This window comes from Microtus oregoni, unplaced genomic scaffold (genome assembly GCF_018167655.1).
Source record: "Microtus oregoni isolate MIOR12 unplaced genomic scaffold, Mior012 000226F_ref0000253, whole genome shotgun sequence".
Taxonomy (NCBI): domain Eukaryota; kingdom Metazoa; phylum Chordata; class Mammalia; order Rodentia; family Cricetidae; genus Microtus; species Microtus oregoni.
Genome location: NW_024544893.1, coordinates 58,130 through 80,735, shown reverse-complemented (window position 1 = coordinate 80,735; position 22,606 = coordinate 58,130). Strand labels below are relative to the sequence as shown.

Genomic DNA, 22,606 nt, shown 5'->3' with positions numbered 1-22,606 from the left:
AGGAGATGAACAACTACCGGCGGGCCATGCAGAAGATGGCAGAGGACATCCTGGCACTGAGGAAGCAAACCAGCATCCTGGAGGAGGAGAACCGCACGCTGAGGAGTCACCTGACCCAGCAGAACTTAGAAGAAGAACAGAGCAGAGCTGAAGAGGAGAACCTGGGTGAGCCTTTGGATACCTACTGGGGCCCAGGCTCTGGGCTGAGTTTAGTCTGGGGCTCACGCGGCTCTTTGCCAGGGTGATGGGGAGCTTTCTCCAGATGTGTGTCCCACAAGTCCCCTACCCCTCCTGCTCCTCCCTGTAGACTCACTTGCACAATCTGCCCAGCTATAGCATCCTAGGGGGGGGGGACAGAAAGTACAATCCTGAGTCAAGCCCCAAGGCTGGGTACCCTTGCCTCCATCTGCTCTCAAGCCAGCTTCTTTCCACCCCAGCGGTGTCCATGAAGCAGAGGCTACTGCTGAGTGAACTGGACATAAAGAGGCTGCGAGACAGGGTGCAACACCTGCAGAACGAGCTGATTCGGGTAAGCCAAGGCTTGGTGGTCAGGGGAACAGTGCCATCACCGAGAAAAGTCCCGGGAAATGTTCCAGAGCAGAAAGAAGCACACGGTGGGGAGGGAACCTGGCCTGCTGCGCAGGGTGCAGCAGGATGCCACGTGCACCCTTGTGGCTGAGATAACTCCCAGGCACCCATTCGCCTCCATCCTGCAGAAGAATGATCGAGAGAAGGAGTTGCTGCTTCTGTATCAGGCCCAGCAGCCGCAGGCCGCACAACTGAAGCGGTACCAGGACAAGCTGCAGAAGATGAAGGCCCTGGAGGACACCGTGCGGCACCAGGAGAAGGCAGGTGCTGGGGCTGCCCAGGAGGTGCTGCAGCCTAGAGGTTGTGGAGCTCTTGGGCCAGCCCAGCCTTGGTCTCTGTCACCAGGTGATTGAGAAAATGGAGCAGGTACTGGAAGAAAGGCTCCGTGAGAGGAAGGAGCCAGCACCATCGAGCAGGCCGCAGGGGAAGCCCAACGTGGGTGAGCCTACTCCCCAAGGTAGATCTCGGAGTAAATTACTTTCCAGCTTGTTGTCCTACCCTGGAGCCCTCCAGCTTCACAAGAACTTTCAGAGAGGGGGCAGTGCTCTTCTGTGTCTGTGAGCAGGAGAGAGACACCCGAGATAGTGTTAGTCCTCTCCTCTCTCAGGTTCAGAGAGCTTCCATGGTGATCAGAGCCCTTCTGTCAGGAAATGTCTTAGGACACAAGGATACCATGTGAGCCAAGCAGACAGAGACCAGACTTCTAGGGTTGAGGCCCCATGAACCACAGGAGCAGAGAAAGACTTCCCCAGATGGAAGGCCTCCTAGGCCACAGTGCCCGCGTCCTCCGCTTCCTCCCTGCCCCCCTTGGCATCTTTTCTATTCTGCCTCCACAAAGCAAAAGACAAAACCACTCTGATGGGATCAGTTCATTTTCCTCATCGGTGAAAACCACAGCTATCCACAACTGTCAATAAAAGATAGCTCTGATAAGCAGGAAAGAATAAAATGACACCATATCAGGTCAGATATCTCCCTGGCCACGTGGAGAGACTCCCCCAAAGTATCTCTGTATGCCTGGCTCTGGGTTCAGTCTTCATTGATGGCTAGGCACCTGGGATCTGAAAGTGTTTAGAAAACAATGAACATCTCAGGGCTCCTTAAGCCACCTAGAATGTGGGCTAGCATCTATGGAGGGCAACAACCAGGTCAGGACCAGAGAGACAAATACAAGGACGAATGAGCAGGAAGGAACAGGGAAAACAGTGGACTAAGATCCTAAACAGCCTGGGGGACGTGGATCTGACTCCACTGGCAAAAGGGAGCCATTGCTAGCTTGGGAGCAGAATGGAACAAAATGCTGGGGAAAATGGGAACAGAAAGGCTAGAAAGCCCATGTCACAAGCACGAGTGACTATGTTCACAGCCTTCCCCGTGTTCACCACCTCTGGCATTCACCTGGGCCCCACGGGAGAGAACATGGCTGTCGATCTTTACTCCATACTGCTGGCCGAAAACACAAGGCTGCGGGCAGAGTTGGAAAAGAACCGTCAGCAGTCAGCCCCCATCATCCTGCAGCAGCAGGCCCTGCCGGTAAGAGCCGCCAACACAACCTGGCTGGAGCCTGAGGACACTGGTCAGCATGTACCCCACAGTCACCCCCAGCATGAGCCAGGTTAAAGATCCAGCCCAGAATCTGGGCTTCCCAGCACCCAGTGGCACCAGAAACTCATATTGACGCCTTGCACTCTTTGCGCTCATGATCCTAAGATGAATGCTTTGCCCTCGTTTAGAGCCCTGGGAGAGAGCAAGGCCCTAGCTCACCCTTGACCCCTGAACCCTGACTCCACCTATCACCTGGCTTGCTCCCACTTGGACACCCTCCTCCCACCATGGGCCTCTCAGAACCGTCTGGGATTGGTGCAGCCTTGGAGAGCCCTTTTCCCCATCCCAGGTGGATCCCAGGGAGTTGGGAGCAGGTGGAGACTTGGCAGAGAGGCTACGAGACACAAATGGCCCGGGCCACTCCATGTGCACAGAGACCCTGCCAGCACAGGTGGGTGTCCCGGGGAGTACTTCAAATACCCCTTTGTACACAAACCCAGAGTCAATGTTTGAAGCTATGGTGGCAAGAGGGCACAGGTGAGTGTTTGTGTTCATCCAGGAAGTCAGTTCTGTTTGGAATGTCCCAACGCACCGGCAGACAGGTAAAACATGAAAGATGGGCATCCTTTGTTTTGCTGAATCTTCATTTACAAAAAGACTCCCAGCTCAACCGCCTCCTGGTATTAAAGGGAGTTCATTAGTGCATTTTACATAAGCAGCTGGTAATGTTATTAGGTGTGAGTTGGGGGTGTAGCTAAGTGAGTAGAGTATTTGTCTAGCATATATGAAGCCCTGTGTTCAATCCCCAGCACTGCATAAACCTACACACGCCTGTAATCCCAGCACTCAGGAGATGGAAGCATGAGGACAGGAAGTGAAGGTTATCCTAATTACATAGTGAGTTCAAGGCCAGCCTGGAATCTATGTGATGTCAGAGTCTCTAATCTGAGTGGGAAACAGCATAGGGAACAATGCACACCAAGCCCTATGCAGATGCTAAGCAGAGGCCCTGGCCCAGGACTGAGGCGCTGTGTCTACCACTGAATTTGAAACCCAGGCCTGGCTGGGTTTTCCTGAAGCACCTGGGGCTTCCTCAGTCATGGCCTCAGCTCCCATATGGGGTCTCACGTGAGCGTCTGATCCCACAGGATCTCCTTGGTGGTACTTCAGACAAATTTAACCTCCTGGCCAAGCTAGAACAAGCTCAGAGTCGGATCTTGTCCCTGGAAAACCAGGTAGGTGAGATGCTGGAGCAAGCTCACAGTGCAGCCTCTGGCCAGGAGCAATGCCTAGTATACAAGTAGGGTCAAGACCCAATGTACAACTCCATAATTAGGGCCTATTATGTAACCAGGTCAGCCTTGGTCTGTGACCAGAGTGAAGCCCAGTGTGGATGCCGCTCAGAGTATGTACTCCATGCGGACTGCTGAGATCTGTCTGTGTCTTAGGCTGCCTGTTTTGACTCCTCACCTCTGCTACTGCCAGGGCTTTGCCTTTTCCCAGAGGACAAGCCCAGACCCTGTCTTAGCTCTTGGGGAGGAGCTGTGCTAACTTCTGCCTCTCCAAATTCCCCTCTCCAAATCTGCAGCTTGAGGACTCAGCTCGCCACTGGGCGCGTGAGAAGCAAAACTTGGCCATACGGCTTCAGGAGCAACAACATGGTTTTGGACACCCGTCAAACTCCATCATCACAGACCAGCCTGTGAGTCACCCTGACACAGAGTTCCTGGGTGATAGGTTAAAAACCATCCTAACCTCCAATCATGAGGCCCCGAGAAAAACTTGGGGGATAGATCTTAAGCTAGATATCAGAAGTCTAGAGCTGAGGTCCCACCATTAACAAACTGGATAATCAAGTGACCTCCATTCCCCCACTCGTCTGAAGGGACGGGAATGCCTGCCAACAAGTCCCCTTCCCCATTAGTTGTCCTAAACCTCAAGGAGGAGATAACTATGGGTGAGACATGGCCTTCACAGGCGTTTCTAGAGTATTCTGGTTCTACTCTGCCATCACACATGGGCAGAATACCTTGTACCTCTTCCTACACAATTTCTAGTGCAATAGATTTCTGTTTAGCTTCCTTCTTAGATGACATCAATACTGGGGATAGATTCACATTCCCTTCTTCCCAGGAACAAGTAGATCAATCACATCAGTGTCTCCACCCCACCCCAAGCCCAGCCCTGAAGACTTCATACCCCACAGCAAAAGGTCCTGATTCTCCTACTTTCAATCTATCGGCACTTTGCAGCCAAGGCTCTACCGGCCCTAAACAGAACCTGAGGCTGTCCAGGGGGCATAGCATTACCTCTACAAGCTCATGTAGTCCTAGGGACCCAGAGGAATTAGGGTCACCCGCAATGATAAAATGCCACAGCCTGCTGGGTTTGGATCCTCAGAAGCATGACTTACCACACAAGATGCCCCAAGACAGTGTACCCTGGGAATGGGCATATACTTATCTGCCTTATATTGTATGTCACAGAGTGCTGGAGTGGCCAAGGATCTCCAACAGTCCTCCAAACTGGAACCCTCACTGCCCAACTCAGACATGAAGTTCAACAGACCCTCAAACTCCAAGATTGAGATTTTTCACTCCCAGAAGACCTGAGCCTGGAGCTGGCCTCCTTCCCCATGTGCTGAGGAGTCATGTCCACCCCAAAGATGTCTTTAGTAAATGCTAGAACTCAATAAGTGTTTGTCTCTTTCCTGGAGCGCGGCAGCTGGCAGTGGATCAGCAGCTATTTTCACATCCAGCTTGAGTCCTGGGCTGAGGCTGCCTTGTACCTATTGTCTGACCCAGAAAGCCAACACTACTATGATCTGTGGAGAATGCTGAGGAGACCATGGAGACCAGAAATAAGGTGCCTGAAGCCAAGCTCTGTGCAAGACGGGAGGCCATGTTTCCCATCAATCCCCAATACCTTTTCATTTCTGGTACCCTTTCATTCAGGCTTAGGACTTCCAAGTGTCCTGGGAACAGAAAGACTAAAGCTTTCCTATGACACTACTTGGATATCCCGTCATGCCTGGCAGAGTTGATGATATGGTGTACAAATATAGTCAGAGGCAGGAAGTCATGAAGGCTGGAGTCCCAGCTAGCTTGGGTTCTGGCCATGAGCATTCTGGATGACTCTAAGTGACTGGAAATCTCTCTGACCTCCACATTCTTCATCTATCCCATGCAGAGCATCTGTCTTGGCAAGGAGGCCCTTTGCAGCACTGAAATTTCTGAGTCACCGATGAGAGGAGAGAAAGACAGCATGAAACACAGAGAGAGACATGGGAGGAGGGCCATAGACTAGGGAGAAACAAAGGGCTCAAGAGTGGACCCAGAACCTTCAGCCTTACTAGAAAGGACCAAGCCAGCTTGACTGCTGTTTGGAGCTGGCCTGGCCTCCACACCTATCTACAGGACTTAGACTCTGGTAGCCAAGGGCTAGCAAGAATCTGGCACCTGCTCATGGCACGATATAGAACCAGAGGGTCTAGAGAGATCTGGACAGAGACAGATGTCATATAAACCAAATTCTGAGCAGACTCCATCCTGTGCTCTTAGAATACACCCCCCTGGGGCAAGAAAACAGACCGGGGGCGTGCCCACAGGATGGGCAGCAGAGGGTGTGGAGCCTTTTGGCCTTCTGTCGTCAGGCCCCATCACCTCACTTCAGCCTCTTAGCGTCGTGATGTTTCACCACATGCGGTTCCACGCAGGAGGACAGGGATTACTCACATCTCCCTGGCCACCCTGTCCCCACAGCAGAGCTCCCTGGGTCCGTTGATAACTGCTGGATTGATGGTACTAGCCTCTCCTGATAGATCTCATTTAGATCCCTTAGCGATCTCAGTGTCGATTCTGCTAACTCCTGAACTGATGGGGGGGGGGGGGGATCACAGTTGGGCTGCACAACAGCTTCCCATCTTGCTAAATGCCACTCATCCCACTGCTGACCAAGGATCAGGGTTCATCTCCATGGGGGTAATGAATGTCTTAGAGATCTTCTAGGAACGAAAACACTCTGCAGAGTTCATCTGTTTATTAACTTTCTGGGTAAGTAAAGGAGGAGAGTGGATAAAGAAGAGGAGGACCCAGCTAACCTAAGCAGGTAGCCCCTGAGAGCTCAGAACCATCCAAAGGGAGCAGGTGTTTCTGCAGACAGAGACACCTGCCCAAAGGCCCCCATAGGGCCATCGCCCCATGTGACTCCAGCCTGCAGTTCAGACAGTGCCACCCTGTCTGATCATGGTGGTGTCGAGGTCCTTCTTGAGAGGCTGGAAGTTGAAGAGGATGGGCTTCTCAGGCAACAGGAGGAGACCGAACTTGGTCCCCACATCAGAGAGACTTTGAACTTCAATTCTGAAGTTCTCCAGCACCTGAAGAAGAGGAGGTAGGCTTGAGGAATGGAAAGGAGGATTTGTCTCCCCTAGGTCACACCCACTCGACATCTCTACGCACAGGGTTGTTATGTTGAGTATGAGCTAAAGAACATGCCACAAATTATTCACTCTCACCACGTCTAAATGGGTCCTGCGAGCTCTGTTCCATGACTTTACCTTTGACCTTAACTAATATGTTGAGCAACGTCTCCCACTTCACCTCCTGAGTGTGGACAGATAGATAGATGCTCAAGGGACGTCAACGGATAGGTAAGAAGTAGGTTAGTCCAAATGAGGAGGCAGTTGGGAGTTGGGGTAGATTGGTGAGCCCTGAGGCTGCACTCCCTGAATTCTGAGATGGAGGGAGGAATGTTGATGACTTCCCAGGGTGCTGCCATGTCCCAGAGCCCCACTCACGTTGATGAGGAGGATGGTCATCTCCAGCTCCGCAATCCGCCGGCCCAGACACTGTCTAACACCCCAGCCAAAGCCCAAGTACCGGAAGTGGGTGTTATTTTTGCTTTTTTCCAGCCAGCGAGTTGGGTCAAACTTGTCTGGGTTGGAGAAGTAGCTGGGTTCTCGGCCCATGGCGTAGATAGACACCTGCACCAATGTCTAGGAGCAAGGTAACAAAGTCTGAGTGGTTCCAGCTCCCCACCATTCCGAGTACAACCCTAACCCCAGCTTCCTTGGGACCCTGCTTCCAAGCCTAGCTTCCCAGCTATCCAAGACAGGACAGAGCAGGGCCTTCTGCCCACTGTGTAGCTTCAAACAGGACTCCTACCCCTCTGTGAACCTTGATGAAGGCTGAAGACAAAAAGCTAAGGAAGAACCCATGGGGTTTTCCTATGCTGTTCTCAACCCTTGCCATACCTCAACCCAGAAATACCAGCCAGGTTAGCCTTGTAGCCCTGAACTCCAGAATTCATTACCCATCATGCCCACTGCCACTACTGTTCACGCAAACTGAGATTGCCGCATCTGAGTGCCCCACCAATGCCCCAGCATCAGGAAGAAAGGCCCAGAGAGAAGCCCCCATCACCACCATCTAGTTAGAATTGAATCCTGCTCTCTCCTCTCCTCTGTGTGACTAACAGAGCCCCTGAGTCCTACCTTGGCAGGAATCTTGTAATTATGAAGCACCACATCATTTGCAAGATACCTCTGCAAGGTCACAGCAATGGGGTGGAGCCTGCAGAAAGAGGACCGTCAGAGATAGATGGCCTCAGATCCTGGAACAGGGATGTATCCCCTACCCTGACTCCCACACCAACCTAGCATTGCAGCTCCCCCGACTACAGGGAGAAACTAAGGCAGGACTTGGTTCTAGTTCTCACTCCCCAGTCCTATTCACCCCTTCCACACTTCTCCCTTCCTATTTCTACTCTCCTCCACTAGCCCATCCCTGGAACCCTTCCCCAGGGGCTTGGGGATGGGGAGGCATGGGTTTGCTAGACTTGCCTCAGGGTCTCCTTGATGCTGGCTTTTAGAAGTGGGACCAACTGCACCATCTTGACCATATCGCCCTGGGCCTGGCGCCGGGCAGCCAGAACCTCTGCCCGCAGCATCTCCTGTACTTTCAAGTTGTGTGCCATCTCGTAAAAGATCCACAGCAGGGTCATGGATGTCTGGTAGAAATACAAAGATTGCAAAAGCCAGGAAGGCCCGTCACTTCAAGGTAACACAGTGTCTATGACCTACCTTAAAGAACTTCCCTGTCTTCTACTCTCAACCCCCCATATCCAAGACCAGTTGCAAAACCTTTGAAAGAACAATGTTTAAGGTTTTCTTGGTGTCCAGGTAGGGAGCTTGTGATGGAGTGCTTGCCTAACATGCACAAGGTCTGGAGTTCAGTCCCCAGTACCATATAAACTGGTTGCGTTGGTACATTTGGGAGGCAGGATGTTATCCTCAGTTACATAAGTTCAAGGTCAGCCTGGGCTACCTGATACACTGGCTCAAAAATAGTTAATGCCAAGGGATGGATGTTCAGAGCAGGATTTGCCTCTGCCTTCATCCCGTGTGAACCCAGCTCTCTTTCATCTCCTAACCAACAGAGCTACACAGCCAATGTCCTCTTCCAGAGGGCTCCAGAGGCTTCCAGAAACCACATTTATACTTCTGTAAGGTTTGTCTACCCATGTCAAAGGCATAGTGGCACAGGCCTTTAATCCCAACACTTGAGAGGCAGAGCAGGCAGATCTCTGAGTTCAAGGTCAACTTGGTCTACAGAGTGAGTTCCAGGACAGCCAGGGCTACACAGAGAAACCCTGTCTCAAAAAGCAAAATGAAATAAAACAAAACAAAACAAATTTATCCACTGAAATGACTGTCATTCCTTTGGTGTCACTGAGAGACAACTGAGTCTCAGTATTAACCGCAATAACAGAAAACAAGACTCAACCATCCTTAAGCCAGACCACAGATCTGTTCTCCATCTTTGTTGCAGTTAGTGCAAAAGACGTACTGGGATTCACAATGTAACTTCAACGAGAAGCAGAGGCTGCAGCCGTTGGTCTTCCACTGGAGGCCTCAGTGACTCTGCTCAAGCCCCACAGTCTCAGACTCACCCAGGTCAGCAGACTAAGCAGACAGAGGCCTCAGCCTGGACCACACTCCCTCCTGGGGCAGAGGACGAGGAGTGTAGACACATTGTCAAGGATCATATTTCTATCCAAAAGGTTTAAATATGCACACCTCTATCTTCCCAGCAGAGATAAAAGTGGAAACAATGTCAAGTTACTTCTTGGCTTTAAGTCCTGGCTCCTCAGAGCCTGCAGATGAAGTATGGAGGCTCCATGGACATGTGCCTGCTGCCCCCCTAGCATCTCTCCTATGACCTCTCCAATACAAGGCCAGTGCCCTAGCAACAGACACTGTAGACACTGAGGAGTCTTCCCCAAGGCAGTTCCTAGAATTCCTTATCTACCCGGAAAGCAAATAGACTCCTTGAAAACACTGACCTCAGAGCCTCCAAGGCCAGCTACAGGGTAGATACCCAGGATAGCAGGCGAACAAGGTAGCTCATTCTACTCTGCTAACTGTGTGCCTCAGCCCAGCTGTTTAACCTCTCTGTACCACTGTTCACCTACAAAGAAAAGATGGCCGTGATAGACCCCACAGTGTCACGGGGCCTTGGTGTCTGTTGGGCAACAGGACACAGGATAAATTAAAAGGTTGGTATGTTTCAAGGGCGTAGGGTGGAGGATCCACCCAGAATTTGGCCCCCACTGTCTCCATCCACAGCACTGTCTTTTTGCAACCTTCAGCTCTGAGTCAGATTCTTGCTCAACTCCGTTCTAAAAACATCATCTGATCACTCAAAGAACATCTGTAAAAGCTGGTACACAAGGCCAATTGGTCTTTGTTGGCCTGTGCTAACTCTTCTCTTTGAGGCTGAAGACACCAAAATAAGAATCATTTAGATGGTGTGGAGATGTCAAGAGTGGAACTTTGCAAGCAGATCACGTCATGATGATATTCCAATTACAGTTGGAATCAAAACTGCCTCCCTGCGAGGAATCTCATGATCAACACTGAACACCATCCCCACAAACAATTCTCCTTTCAATTCTCCTAGTGGTCAGTAGCTGTGCATGCCTCTGCCATCTAGCCCTGTGACATATGACAGTCATGTTATCACCCTTCCTTCAGCCACAAATAGACATGTCTTCATCTAAACTATTAATATCTCATAAGTGACTGCATTTGGATATGCCCTCTAAGGAGACTATGGGGTAAAGGGGAGACGTGGTGTAGGCTCTAGCCCAGGCACTGATGTCCTAAGAAGAGGAAGAAGGCAAGACAGAAGTCATGAGGGATGCCCACATGTAGACACAAGGGAGATGGCCACCGTCAAGCCTCGGAATGAACCAGTCCTGCTCGCACCTTGATATGGCTTATAGCTTCAAGCTGTGAGAGAATGTGTCATCTACACTGTGCTGTTAATATGGCTTACGCTCGCAAGACAACAGTCTCCTGGGAGCTTAGTTCTCTGGGCTGAGAACACTAATTCCAGCACTTGGGAGCCCAAAGCACAAGAACTGATGTGAGTTCAAGGACAGCCTGACCTATAGAGTGAATTCCAGGCCCACTTACTCTACGTCAGAACTTATCTGAAACAGCAACGATGAAAACCATAAAGGGTCTGGAAATGCAGCTCAGCTGGCAGAATGCTTGCCTACCATGCAAGAAGCCCTGGGTTTGGTCTCAGCACTGCATAAAATCAAATGTGGGGCAGGAGAGACGGCTCCACAACTAAGAGGATTCAATGTTTGGCAACCCTATGGTGGCTTACAACTGTAATGCCAGTTCCAAGGGACCCAACACCACTTTCTATCCTCCCCAGGCACCAGGCACTCACTTGGTGCAGATATATATGCAGGCAAAACACTCATACATGTAAAAAATAATTTTTTAACAAATTGAACATGGTAATAGCAGTCCTGTAATCCCCAGATTCGGGGAGTAGGGGCAGAAGGATCAAGAGTTCAAAGTCAACCTTATCTACATAGTGTGTTCAAAGCCACCCTGGGCTACAGAAACCCCCATCTCAAAAACAACCAAAGTTCTATGCAGGAACTGAACCTGTTATTCCTTCTTTCTCACGGATGAGTCAGTCTCAGATCCTGCCCTATGGGTTGTGAAGAGTGTTTGGTTCCTGGTGTAGGAGGTCCTTCTGTCTATATGTTGATTTATTGGTTAATGAATAAATCTGTTTTGGCCAGTGGCTTAACAGAATAGAGCTAGGTGGGAGAACTAAACTGAATGCTGGGAGAAAGTAGGCAGAGTCAGGGAGAAACCCTGTAGCCCTGCCAGAGACAGACACCAGACAGAACTTTACCCGGTAAGCCACAGTCACATGGCGATTCACAGATTAATGGAGATGGGTGAATTTAAGATATAAGAATTAGCCAGAAATACACTTAAGCTATTGGCAAAACAATATTGTAAATAATATGGTTTCTGAGTGATTATTTCAGGTCTGGACAGTCAGGAACAAACAAGCAGCCTCCCCAAACAGGTTCATGGCAGGACTTTAATGTTACCCTTCTAAAAGACTACCATTTAGGGCCTGGCACCAAGAGAGAGAAGCATATCATGCATGTGTACCCAGCCCCTCGTATTAACAGCAGTGCTTCTGACAAGGCAGCTGGTGGGGAAGGGAGCATGTGGGCACCAGGAAGCCCATGCCAGGCCCTATAGCACTCACCGTGTCCACTCCTCCTGCCAGCATCTCCGTAATGTTGGCCTGGATGTTCTTGAAGGACATCTTGTTACCACTCAGGAGGCTATAGAGGACACCAGGGTACTGGTTGAAGTCTTGCTTGTGCCGTAACTCCCAGTAGAAGTTCTGAGTGTATTCATCAGCTGTGGAGCAGGAGGAGGAACAGAGTGAGGCTCCCTGTAGGTGGGAGGGTGGGAGGGTGCCAGGGGCTTGATAGTCCGGAACCCCTACCAGTAGGCAGCCATTTTACTAAGCCTCCATTCTTGTACTAACCCCTTCATATTTGTTTTGTCATTTAATTCTTTCCCTTAATTTTTTTCACTTCATGTGTGTTAATGTTTTGCCTGCACAGATGTCTGTGCACCATGTGTGTGCCATGTCCATAAAGGCCAGAGGAGGGTGCTGGATCCCTGGGACTGGAGTCACACACAGTTATAGGATACCATGTAGATTAGGAGTTGAACCAGAGTCCTCTGGGAGGGCAGCCAGCACTCTTAACAACCAAGCCAGTTTTCCAGCCCTTGTCATTTAATTCTAGATCTTCCCCACTGTGTGTGTGTGTGTGTGTGTGTGTGTGAGAGAGAGAGAGAGAGAGAGAGAGAGAGAGAGAGAGAGAACCTATGTGTGCAGGTTCGCATATGTATGTAGAGGTACCCTCATGAACTTTGTTTCTTTGAGGTGGGGTCTCTCATTGGTCTGGAACTCACCTAGTGTCTAGGGTAGCTGGCCAGTGAACCCCAGGAAGCCACATGTCTCAGTCTCCCAGCACTGGGAGCTGTAGTACAAGCAAACATTACTATGAGTCCTGGAAATTGAACTCAGGTCTTCACACTTGCAAGCAAGCACTTTACTGAATGGGCAGAGTTGGTTGATTGCCCAAGCTTCTGTAGGGACTGATGGTCAAGGTGACATTTGATGTCCCCACACCCCAGGCAGTTTTATCCATCAACCTTCCCCTCTCAATAGGCCCTAGCTCTTCCCCTAAGCCTTCTGTCACTCAGACAACTATGGCGCAGACACCAGCCATCAACTCTATAGATAACGAGCAACTTTTTAAAAAGGGGTTTTTTAAGGGCTTATTTTTTTTAAATGAAGTGTACATGTGTATTTGTCGTGTGTGTGTGTGTGTGTGTGTGTGTGTGTGTGTGTGTGTGTGTGTGTAGGCGCCTGTGGAGGACAGAAAAGCCCATCAAATCCCCTGGAGCTGGAGTTACAGGAAGTTGTGAGCCTCCTAATATGAGTCCTAGAATTCAAGCTCTCTAAGACCAGCAAGTGTTCTTAACTGCTGAGCCATGTCTCCACCCCTAGTCATGAGACCTGTTAAGAAACACCATGGACATCTTTACTCCCCCTTCTCCAGAAAAAAAAAAAAAACCCTCCAATAGTCAGCCTTCAGCCCTGACACTCATCCCTCTCACCAGAAGTTTCCTCAATGGGAAATTAGCACCCATTGACTAATCTTGAAACAAAGAGGCAACCTGAGGCCAGGGATTCAGCTAGATGCACTCTCTGTTTGGTGACCCCATTTCCTGATTATTGCCAGAGGAGTCCTCACCTTTATCAAAAATCACATCCCAGGCAGCCGCATGGTCCTTCCAGATCTTAGTTCTGAAGAATCGAAAGAGTTCTGGAGGCAGGATGAGCATGGGGGCACTAGTGTGGAACATCTGGTAGACAGCATCGATGAACCGCTGGGATTCAGGGTCCACGATCTCCTCCAACATCCCCAGGCGGTCTCCAAACACGACACTGGTGACAGCTGCAGCGGGAGGCTGAGGCTGAAGACCCCCTTCCAACCTGGCTATATGAGAACCTCAGCTCCCAGAATTATCTCCACCCACGCCCACCACACACAGGAGCTCTCCCTCATCCTCAGCTTCCTCCAACGGAGACCTGAACCCCGAAGGATGAAAGAAGGCACTCAGGTCCCTCATTGGGAGGCCCCGAAAAGGATGCTTTTGTGGGAAGCATGTACAGGATGAAATGAATCAGGACAAAACTGTCCAAGAGGGATTTCCCCTTGTAATTGACTGAATTCACTATGTCACACATGAGCTGAGAGACTTGGGATATCAGTCTGAGTTACCCAAGACTCAATCTTTTTAGAGCTAAAAGATCACAACCACCTTCAAATTTTCTCAACTATCACATGAAGAATTTGAATGCCAAGTTCATACCCAGGGTACCCCAAATCTCCTACAGGCCTCATATGACCTCCACTAAGCCACATGCATGCACTGTTGCCTGGTCTAAGCTGCCTGACTACCTTATCCAGTCGGAATAACTTCTAGGTGTCTGTCCACACCCAGCTCAGATCAACCATGAAGGCCTCCTCTGTCCTGCTCAACTTCAGAGGTCTGTTTCTAGGAGGGGGAGACCAGCAGCATGAAGGACCAGGCCAAGCTCTGGCTTTTGGAGGATGGTGGCATGGAAGATCTATGTTTGGGGGACCCCACAACATGAATGTCAGACGAGAGGAACCTGGCTACCTCCCGGGTGACAGACAGTAGAGCATATTCAAGAAGCCAACCCAGGCCGGGCGATGGTGGCGCACGCCTTTAATCCCAGCACTCGGGAGGCAGAGGCAGGCGGATCTCTGTGAGTTCCAAATCAGCCTGGTCTACAGAGCTAGTTCCAGGACAGGCTCCAAAGCCACAGAGAAACCCTGTCTCGAAAAAAAACCAAAAAAAAAAAAAAAAAAAAGAAGCCAACCCCATACATAGAACTGCAAGCTGGCTCCCTGGCCCCGACTCCCTCCAGCCAAGTGTAAGACCCTTACACTCAAAGGAAAACCGGAACAGGTCACCACTGATGTCCCCTGAAAATTTTCCAGAGTTCTGCTCCTTGATGCGCCTGTGCAAGACCTTGGTGAAGTCACGAGCTACACCTTCAATCAGGGGCATGAAGTTCTTGATGGCGTCGCGGGTCATCACCTCCTGGTTTAAGATAATTCGATCTTTCTTCCAAGCTTCTGACTTCCTGGGGAAAAACACGTCCACCTCATGGTCACAGAGTCCAGGCCTGGCAGAGGCACTGGATGGGCTCTCTAGTTTTCAGAGCCTGCACCATCACTATCTCCCCGACTCCCCAATATTCACGGTTGTCTCTTGATCCCTCCCCGCCCTCCCTGGCCTAGGAGAGGAGAATGGACCAGAGCTGGCAACAGAGAACAAAAGCTAACTGTCTTCCACCCTGACAGCTGCCGCTGCCACCCACCACCACCAAGAACCCCGAAACGCTTATCTCCTTTGAAGTAACTCTGAGTTGTCTGAGTTGACCCCCCCCTCTAAGCCCATCTTCCATGTATTCCTCTGCCTTCTGATCCTTACACAGCCTTGCCATTGAAGACCCTTCTCGTTCATCTTTCTCATTCCCACACAGGTGAAGCCAACTGACCTTTTCTCCCCAAAGTATCTGAGAATTCACTACGTTGGGAACCCCAGCTACTGAGAATCATTTATAAAAACCTTGAGATTAGGATCTGAGCAGGTAAAGGTGTTTAGCACTAAGCCTGAAGATCTGAGCTCAAGTCCTGGGACCCACATGATATAAGGAGAGACATGACTCCCACAACATATTCTTAGACTACCACACGTGTGCAATGGTGTGCTTGTGTCCACACACATACACATGTATGTACACACATAAATACAATTTTTATTTAAAATTTCAATTCATGACACACATTAAAAAAATAACCTATGCAAAGCTCATTCCCTAATTTGGGAGCTGGCTTGTCTAAAAATGTTGTTGTGAGCTGCCAAGATGGCTTATGGCTCTTGCTCTTGTTCAGTTCCCAGCATTCCTGTAGAGCAACTCACAACCATGTACCATAACTCCAAAGGACCCAGTGTCCTCTCCTAGCCTTCAGGGGCACCTGTATACACATGGCATGCACTCACACAGACATACACACACATTCATGGATTTAAAAAATAAAAACTTTGGCGCAAAGAATGTTGTAAACTCAGGGCGCCAGCCTACCTTGTCCTCCCATGGACACCTTCGCCACTTGGAGAGCTCCCTAGCCTGAGTCCCTGCCCCCTTTTTTGTGTATGGTTTTACTGAATCTAAATATACTCCTAAAAGATACTTTAAAAGTGTACAGTTATTTCCAGATTTTTAAAACACCTGTCAGAGTTGGGGGCACTTGCCTTCTGTACTCAGTTTTACGTTTCGGAAGAGTTCTGTTGTGGACCCAAGTCCATACATGGTGACTGGTACGTGCTACCTTCTTGTCCACCACCCTCTCAACCAGCTAGGAAGCTTCCTGGTTTTTCTGTGTTTTCTAATGTTTTCTCACAGGAGAAGCATTCTAGTCCATGTCTCCTGGGGGAACTACTCTGTGGCATATGTCCCTAAAGTTAGAAACACTGCATGGATCACAGTCATCGTGTCCCCTGGGAATAGTCAGTCTCAGGAGATAAGATCCAAGCACTGTCCACACAGAGGCCTGGTTTCTGCTCCCTCCACAGCTGACGAGAGAAGCAGCTACTCCAGAGAGCTCAGCTTCTCCAAGGCCTTGCCAGCCCTTGATCAAGTCATATTTAAATTTTTCAGTGATGACTGGTGTGGTGGTACATGTCTTTCATCTTTAAGGGAGGCAGAGACAGGCTGATGTCTGTGGGTTGGGGCCAACCTGGTCTACATAGCAACTTGTAGGAAGTTCTAGGCTATATAGAGGAAATGTGTGAGTGTGTGTGTTATATGCATATATAGTGTTTGCATATATATATATATACAAACATATATATGTGTATATATGTGTATATATATATATATATATATATATATATGGTTAGGATATGTGCAGCCTAGTCTCAGATCAACACATGACTGTCCAGTGGGTTTCCTCGGGGCAAAGCACACATGGAAACTGACTCTCACTAGTCCACGGGACAGCATACGAATTTGCAAAATTCATGCAGCTTACAGACTCTTTTCTCTCTCATTATATTATTGTTTCTTTGGGTGTTTTTCAGTTTTACTTTGTCAGTCTCATGATACAACTGTAATTTTCTCTGGAAATTCTGCTCTTTCTCAAATATTTTCCTCTAAGATTCAGCAGGGGGCTAACATTTCTCAAGTCTCTTATCTGGAATTCCTAATCCTAGGAACTTTTCTGACCCAATGGAGATAGTTGAGTTCATATGAGAAAACACCACTTGGGACATTAACCATGTCTCACAGTTGTGGAGAGGAGAGTAAGATATGCACGCACAGAATAGGGAAAAAGTCTCAGGAATACACATGGTGCCTACTGTTGAGAGGAAGTTCCCTGGACACCAACCCTAGAATCATTGATAGGATCTGGTATGCTCCAAGAGGAAAAAATACAATGCAAACTTTGGAATTGGTGGATTCATCTTTACTATACACAGGAGCTCATATTGGTGGAAGAAGTATGGTATAGTGAGATGGGAAAAGGGAGCTTTATCAATGTCTGCCTCTTACAGAGATTGAGACATGGTACCCTCTTGTAGAAAGGGGGACTGTATCAAAGCATATCTTGCAGATATGAGAGAATTGTTTGGGTTTGAATATTGTTGTTCTTAAAGCACTGTACCTGTGTCTATTACTTTTTAACTTGGTAACCACAAGTAGCTGCCAGCTGACTTAAGCGCTGTGAGTGCAGGATGTGTCTGTCTCCATATTTAGTTAAGCTTGCAAAAATGCTGAACTTTCTGTCTGGAATATGGTTATGTAGGGGGGTGGGAAAGTGTATTTGGGGAAGCATAAGGGGGAACAATGGGGGCTTTCATAAAGACTACAATGTATTCCTTAAAGTATGATGTATTTCTTAAAGTCAAAAATAGGAGCCAATAATAAAGCTGTTCATGTAAGCCTGATAAGAAAAACTCTGTTAAGTATAAATAAATATGGCTTGAACTATTCAGAGCCACTTGAGTTCAATCCATTTGGTGGTCAGAAGTTTTCCTTGTGCCAACGCCCCTTCCCCTCCTCAGGACCTGAACCAGAGCCAAGGCTCAACCCCAGCAATATATAAATACATTTTTCAACAAGCAGATTGGTAGAAAACAGTGTCTACACTTCTCTGATGGATTTGCTGCTTCTCACAGCTCCTGCAGGCTGTCAGGACCCCACTTTATTAACCACTGTGCTGCCAACACCTGGCACAAGGCCTGGTACTCAGCAGGTGCTTGATAAAGAGGCACTTCATGTTTAAAGCAATTAGTGAGAACTCAGAAAAGTCCTTCGCCACTCATGAAGAACCTCAGCCTGACACCTCCCCGTAAGTCTGCAGCACAATTCCCTATCATCACCACCATCGCCATCATCATCACCATCTTTTGCCTCATGGAGCAGGAAGATGAGAAGACCCACTCTCTCCCCCTCCAACACCCTCCATACACGCAGGGTTCACTCAGAACTCACTTAAACAGGATCCCAATGGGCTTCTGGTAATACTGGTGATAGGCAAGCCAGGGGGGCAAAATGTATCGTTCTGGGTAGGGACCCTCGTGTAAAAACAGCAGTTCTGCGTCTTCAGGGTCCAGAATATAAACAGACTCCACGCTGCCAAGCTTCTCCCTGGAAAAAATGAGGGAGACTGATGTTGGAACTGGGTCAGCCTCGGTTTCCTCTATGAAACGGAGACAGATGTGCCTTCAGTCTCATGGAACTGCTGAGGAGCCCAACGTGACACATATACCTATGACCACTGTGACTCCTCCCACAGGACCACTTCATGAACACTATCCTGCCTCACACAGCATACCTCAGGAGCAGTCTAGCCCATCCCAAACCTTCCATTTGTAACCATGCCTACCCATGCTGAGTCTTCTTGTCCTGCTGAACTTGGAGCCATAGCACACTTCCATGTTACCCTGCAGTGAATGTCCTGCATCTCCCATGCTCCAGGCCAGCGGGCCCCTGTAGAACTGTAATTCAGTGTAGATACTGCCCTTCACGTAATACTTCAGGGCTGATGCGATGACTCAGTAACTAGGAGCCTATACCACTCTTTTTTAGAAGATTTATTTATTACATATGCAGTGCTCTGCCTGCAGGCCAGAAGAGATCACCAGATCTCATTATAGATGGTTGTGAGCCACCATGTGGTTGCAGGGAATTGAACTCAGGAGATCTGGAAGAGTAGCCATTGCTCTTAACCTCTGAGCCATTGCTCCAGTCCCAAGCCTATACCACTCTTGCTGGGTCCCCAGCACCCATATTGGATAACTCCAGGAGACCCAACACCCCCTCCTGGCCTCTGAGGGCAACTGCACTTATGCGCACCTGTCTCCTCACTGCACACATTTCCGCCTAATTAATATCTAAGCTAAAGCTTTGTTTAAAGACAAAGACTTAGTTTGTAGACATGGTTACAAATGGAAGGTTTGGGACGGGGCTTGGCTGGTCCTGGGGTATGCTGTGTGAGGCAGGATAGTGTCCATGACGTGGTCCCTCGGGAAGAGCTACAGTGGTCATAGGTATATGTGTCATGTTTGACTCTAAAGTTTGTTTAAAACTGCAGAAGAAGAAAAAAAATCAAGTCCCAAGTATGGATGAAGCTGACAGGTGACAGGGCCCACAGAGCGCTTTGCAGTCAGTGCCCAGGAACACACAACTGTACGCATGATCGGATGTCCTTCTAACAGCCAGTCCCCAGGAACACACAACTGTACGCATGGCCGGATGTCCTTCTAACAGCCAGTCCCCAGGAACACACAACTGTACGCATGACCGGGTGTCCTTCTAAGAGAAACATATTCTAACAGAGACGTGAAAAAGAAAGACTCGGTGTCTAGGTGAAAAGACTGGTCTCAAGGCTGAGGAGAGTAATCCCAGAAGAAGCCAGTCTTCCGGATGCACCTTGATGTTACACAGGGTCTAACTCCCAGAGCTCTGAGGCAATACACTTGTGTGTGTAAGTCTCTCTCTCTCTCCCCATTCCTCCCCCCACTATCTCTCTCTCACACACACACACACACACACACACACACACACACACACGCAACTACTAAAAGGCCACAGGAGAGTCTGCCTCTTGTTTACACCACCTTTTTCCTAAGAACAATCCACTGATTTATAAGAAAACAAATATCTATACACATAAGACACAAGTTAGGTGTTTCCTCTCCCCCTTCCTGACACCCCTTCTTCCCTTCCCCTTCCTTTTCCCTTCCTCTCTATTCTTCCTCCCTCTTTCTCTTTCTCTCCTTCCCTCTTTCTAGCTGTCCTTCCTCTCCTCTCTCTCTCTCCCCTCCCTCTCCCCCCTTTATCCCTCTATCTCTGTCCTTCCATCTCTCGTTCCTCTCTCCTATCTCTGGCTCCTTCCCTCTTGACCATTTCATCACTGTACTTCAAGTCTCCCTCCCGTGTGTGTGTGTGTGTGTGTGTGTGTGTGTGTGTGTGTGTGTGTTCCTTATCTCCTAATTTCTCCCTCTTTCTCCTTCATCCTCCTCCTGGAATGCACAGTTTTTGTCTCAGAGTCTAAGCCCAGGCCCACCTTCATAAGCCATGGCCTTCCTCAGCTTGTTCATGGCCTCTAGAAAACACCCCTTCAGTGTTTTTCCAGCTTCCACTATCCAATCCCATATTTGCTACATCCTAAAAGGCCTTGAAATACTGTCAGGATCATCAGCCTCACTTCTGAGACTTGAGCCCAAGGGGACGATCTGACATCAACAGAATACCTGAAAGACAGACACTCATCAGAACATTGTATCTAAGGGTGTGAGCTCAACGCTCACTTAAAGTCTGTCCTCAAAACGTAGCTGTCCATACACATGGTCTATTGTACTGCTATTTTAAATCGTTTTAAAGAGACAAAAGGAGCCGGGCAGTGGTGGCACACACCTTTAGTCCCAGCACTCGGGAGGAAGAGTCAGGCAGATCTCTGTGAGTTTGAGGCCAACCTAGTCTACAACCAGGGCAGGCTCCAAAGCTACACAGAGAAACTCTATCTTGAAAAACAAACAAACAAAAAATAAACCAAATAGAGGGACGAGAAAAACTATTGAATGCATTGGGGAAGCAACTCCACATGACACACACAGTAGTCAGTCTTCGTGGTACTAAAGGACCATATAGGTTAAGGACGGATGTGATTTCAATTATTCATTCATGCATCCCTGATTTTCTCAGCCATTCTCCAAAGACTGCAAGGAGCCTTCATGGTATGGGGGTGAGGGGACCATGAGGGTGGTGCTTTGAGTCCCTCCCTTTTAGTGCTTGCTACCTTCCAGTCTATAAACTGTGGCATCACCCTGATGTGGAGCAAGGCGATGCACAAACTGGATTTCTAGTATTCGTTTAAGTCTGATGATCTACGACCTTGGTAAGTCCCTTCTCTTTCCAGAAAGTGGAGATACGGTAGGGGTGAAAACGCCAACTTCAAGGGACACAGCACAACACTCAGATGAAAGTGACCGCAAGAGCAGCTGATGGAAGAAGGCATTCTGACTGGGGCTGCTTGAAAGCAGAGCTAAGGATCTGGTCATTTAGGATGAAATGCATCGCCCTCCATGCTCCCTGACGACTGTGGCACCGCCCATCTCTTGAAGTAGCTCCAAAAAGAAAAAAGAAAAGAAAAGAAAAGAAGAAAAAAAGCCCACAAGTAGCCTACAGACTTCTGACCACAAGTACTGTTAAGCGAGGATAGGCCACAGACAGATTTCAGAAGCCACGGACCACAAGGTCATTGCTCCTAGAAGATGCTTAGGAAACCAACTTGTGTGGAGTCACAAAGGGCCTGGAGCTGAGGTTGGCCCTGAAGCGGGGTGGGAGCTTAGCCAGTAGTCAGGGAACCTAAAGCTAGCTCCCCCCGAAGGTAGAGAGAGCCAGCTGGTCTTTTTGTCTGGAGGACGGTAGGTGAAGGGGGCATTGGAGGTGTGTTTGCTCACAGCACTTCCTGCAAGGAACTGGGAAAGGAGAAAGCTGAAATCTTGGGGCCATAAATTGGGAGGGTCTATGCTTCTCTTACCACCATCCCTAGGCTTGAAGAAATGAAAGAACGTAGACACAAGTCTGAGACCCCAAGCAGAATGTTTGAGCCTGTCTGGGGCCCTGTGTCTCCCATATACCTGCCTCTGCCCTCTGCCAGGCTTACCTGTAAATGGGGCCGTACTTCTGGAAATTCTGTATTTGATGATAGTGGATTCTGTGTGTGCCATTCTTCTTCCAAAAGTGGTACAGGTTTAGCCAGCCATTGTCACTGGGGGAAGGGATCTCACTGAAAGGCCGAGGACTATTAGTAGAGATGCCAGCTTCCCCTCCAATGGCCAGCACTGGCCCCTGCCAGGTAGGGCTCAAGAAAGGTTGGCAGCATTTGACCAGCACTGAGCGCAAGGAAAGTCCCTTGGCCAGCATACTGTACACACGACTGCCACTTCCTGCCGTGTGCCTGTCTCTACCCCTAACCTCCACACTTATAACCACTAGCTCAAGGCCGGGAGGGAAGTCAAGGGAGCTCTGACCTACCCCCTCCTCCTCCGGAGGGCTGGGCCCACACAGCCCCTCCCAAACTCAGAGAGTGAACTTTCCAACGCTCTATCTGATAGATCTGTAGTTGGGATAAGCAAACACAGGCAGAGGACTCCAGGCCTCTGACGTCAGCATCCACCCTATGGGCCCCCAAGATCACTACCCTCTAGATACCCTAAAAGGCAAGTTTGCTATCTCTACCTTCAGGGGAAGAAAAGGAGGCTTAAGCCTCCTGACTGACACTAGTTCCTTCTGGGCTCCAGGTCCTTTTCAGCACTTGGGTTTGTTCTCATTGCCCGCGGCTTTACAGGAAAAGGCCTTCTGCTGGATGCTAGGTAGAGTTCCGGTGCTGACGAACATCCTGGAAGATGAGCAGTAGCCTGAGGTCATAGGTCAGGAGGGACTGACCACACGGCCAG

The 22,606-nt window shown here is 49.2% G+C and overlaps 2 protein-coding genes across 2 annotated transcripts in view; one reads left to right on the top strand and one right to left on the bottom strand.

The window, feature by feature from the left end:
* Ccdc33 (coiled-coil domain containing 33) overlaps positions 1-4,745 on the top strand; it is a 98,350-nt gene extending 93,605 nt beyond the window's left edge. The window contains 10 exon segments of the mRNA XM_041647752.1: positions 3-165; positions 438-529; positions 717-848; positions 934-1,027; positions 1,955-2,121; positions 2,483-2,609; positions 2,612-2,670; positions 3,282-3,368; positions 3,722-3,835; positions 4,620-4,745. Coding sequence (XP_041503686.1) covers positions 3-165; positions 438-529; positions 717-848; positions 934-1,027; positions 1,955-2,121; positions 2,483-2,609; positions 2,612-2,670; positions 3,282-3,368; positions 3,722-3,835; positions 4,620-4,745 — 1,161 coding nt within the window.
* A 1,607-nt stretch (positions 4,746-6,352) lies between these two features.
* Positions 6,353-22,073, bottom strand: LOC121445604 (cholesterol side-chain cleavage enzyme, mitochondrial). Its single transcript, XM_041647753.1, has 9 exons — positions 21,814-22,073; positions 18,135-18,290; positions 14,518-14,717; positions 13,294-13,497; positions 11,724-11,881; positions 7,973-8,139; positions 7,625-7,703; positions 6,929-7,126; positions 6,353-6,508 (listed from the first exon to the last, which is right to left on the bottom strand). The coding sequence occupies exons 1-9, from the start codon at positions 22,071-22,073 to the stop codon at positions 6,353-6,355; spliced, it is 1,578 nt and encodes a 525-aa protein (XP_041503687.1).
* Between the last annotated feature and the right edge of the window lie 533 nt (positions 22,074-22,606).

Coding starts and splice junctions, on each gene's coding strand:
- LOC121445604 (XM_041647753.1), bottom strand. CDS start 22,073: ATGCTGGCCAAGGGACTTTCCTTGCGCTCAGTGCTGGTCAAATGCTGC. Junction 11,882..13,293: donor GGATGTGATTTTTGATAAAG/GTGAGGACTCCT, acceptor CCTGCTCCACAG/CTGATGAATACACTCAGAAC. Junction 7,127..7,624: donor ATTACAAGATTCCTGCCAAG/GTAGGACTCAGG, acceptor CCTTGCTCCTAG/ACATTGGTGCAGGTGTCTAT.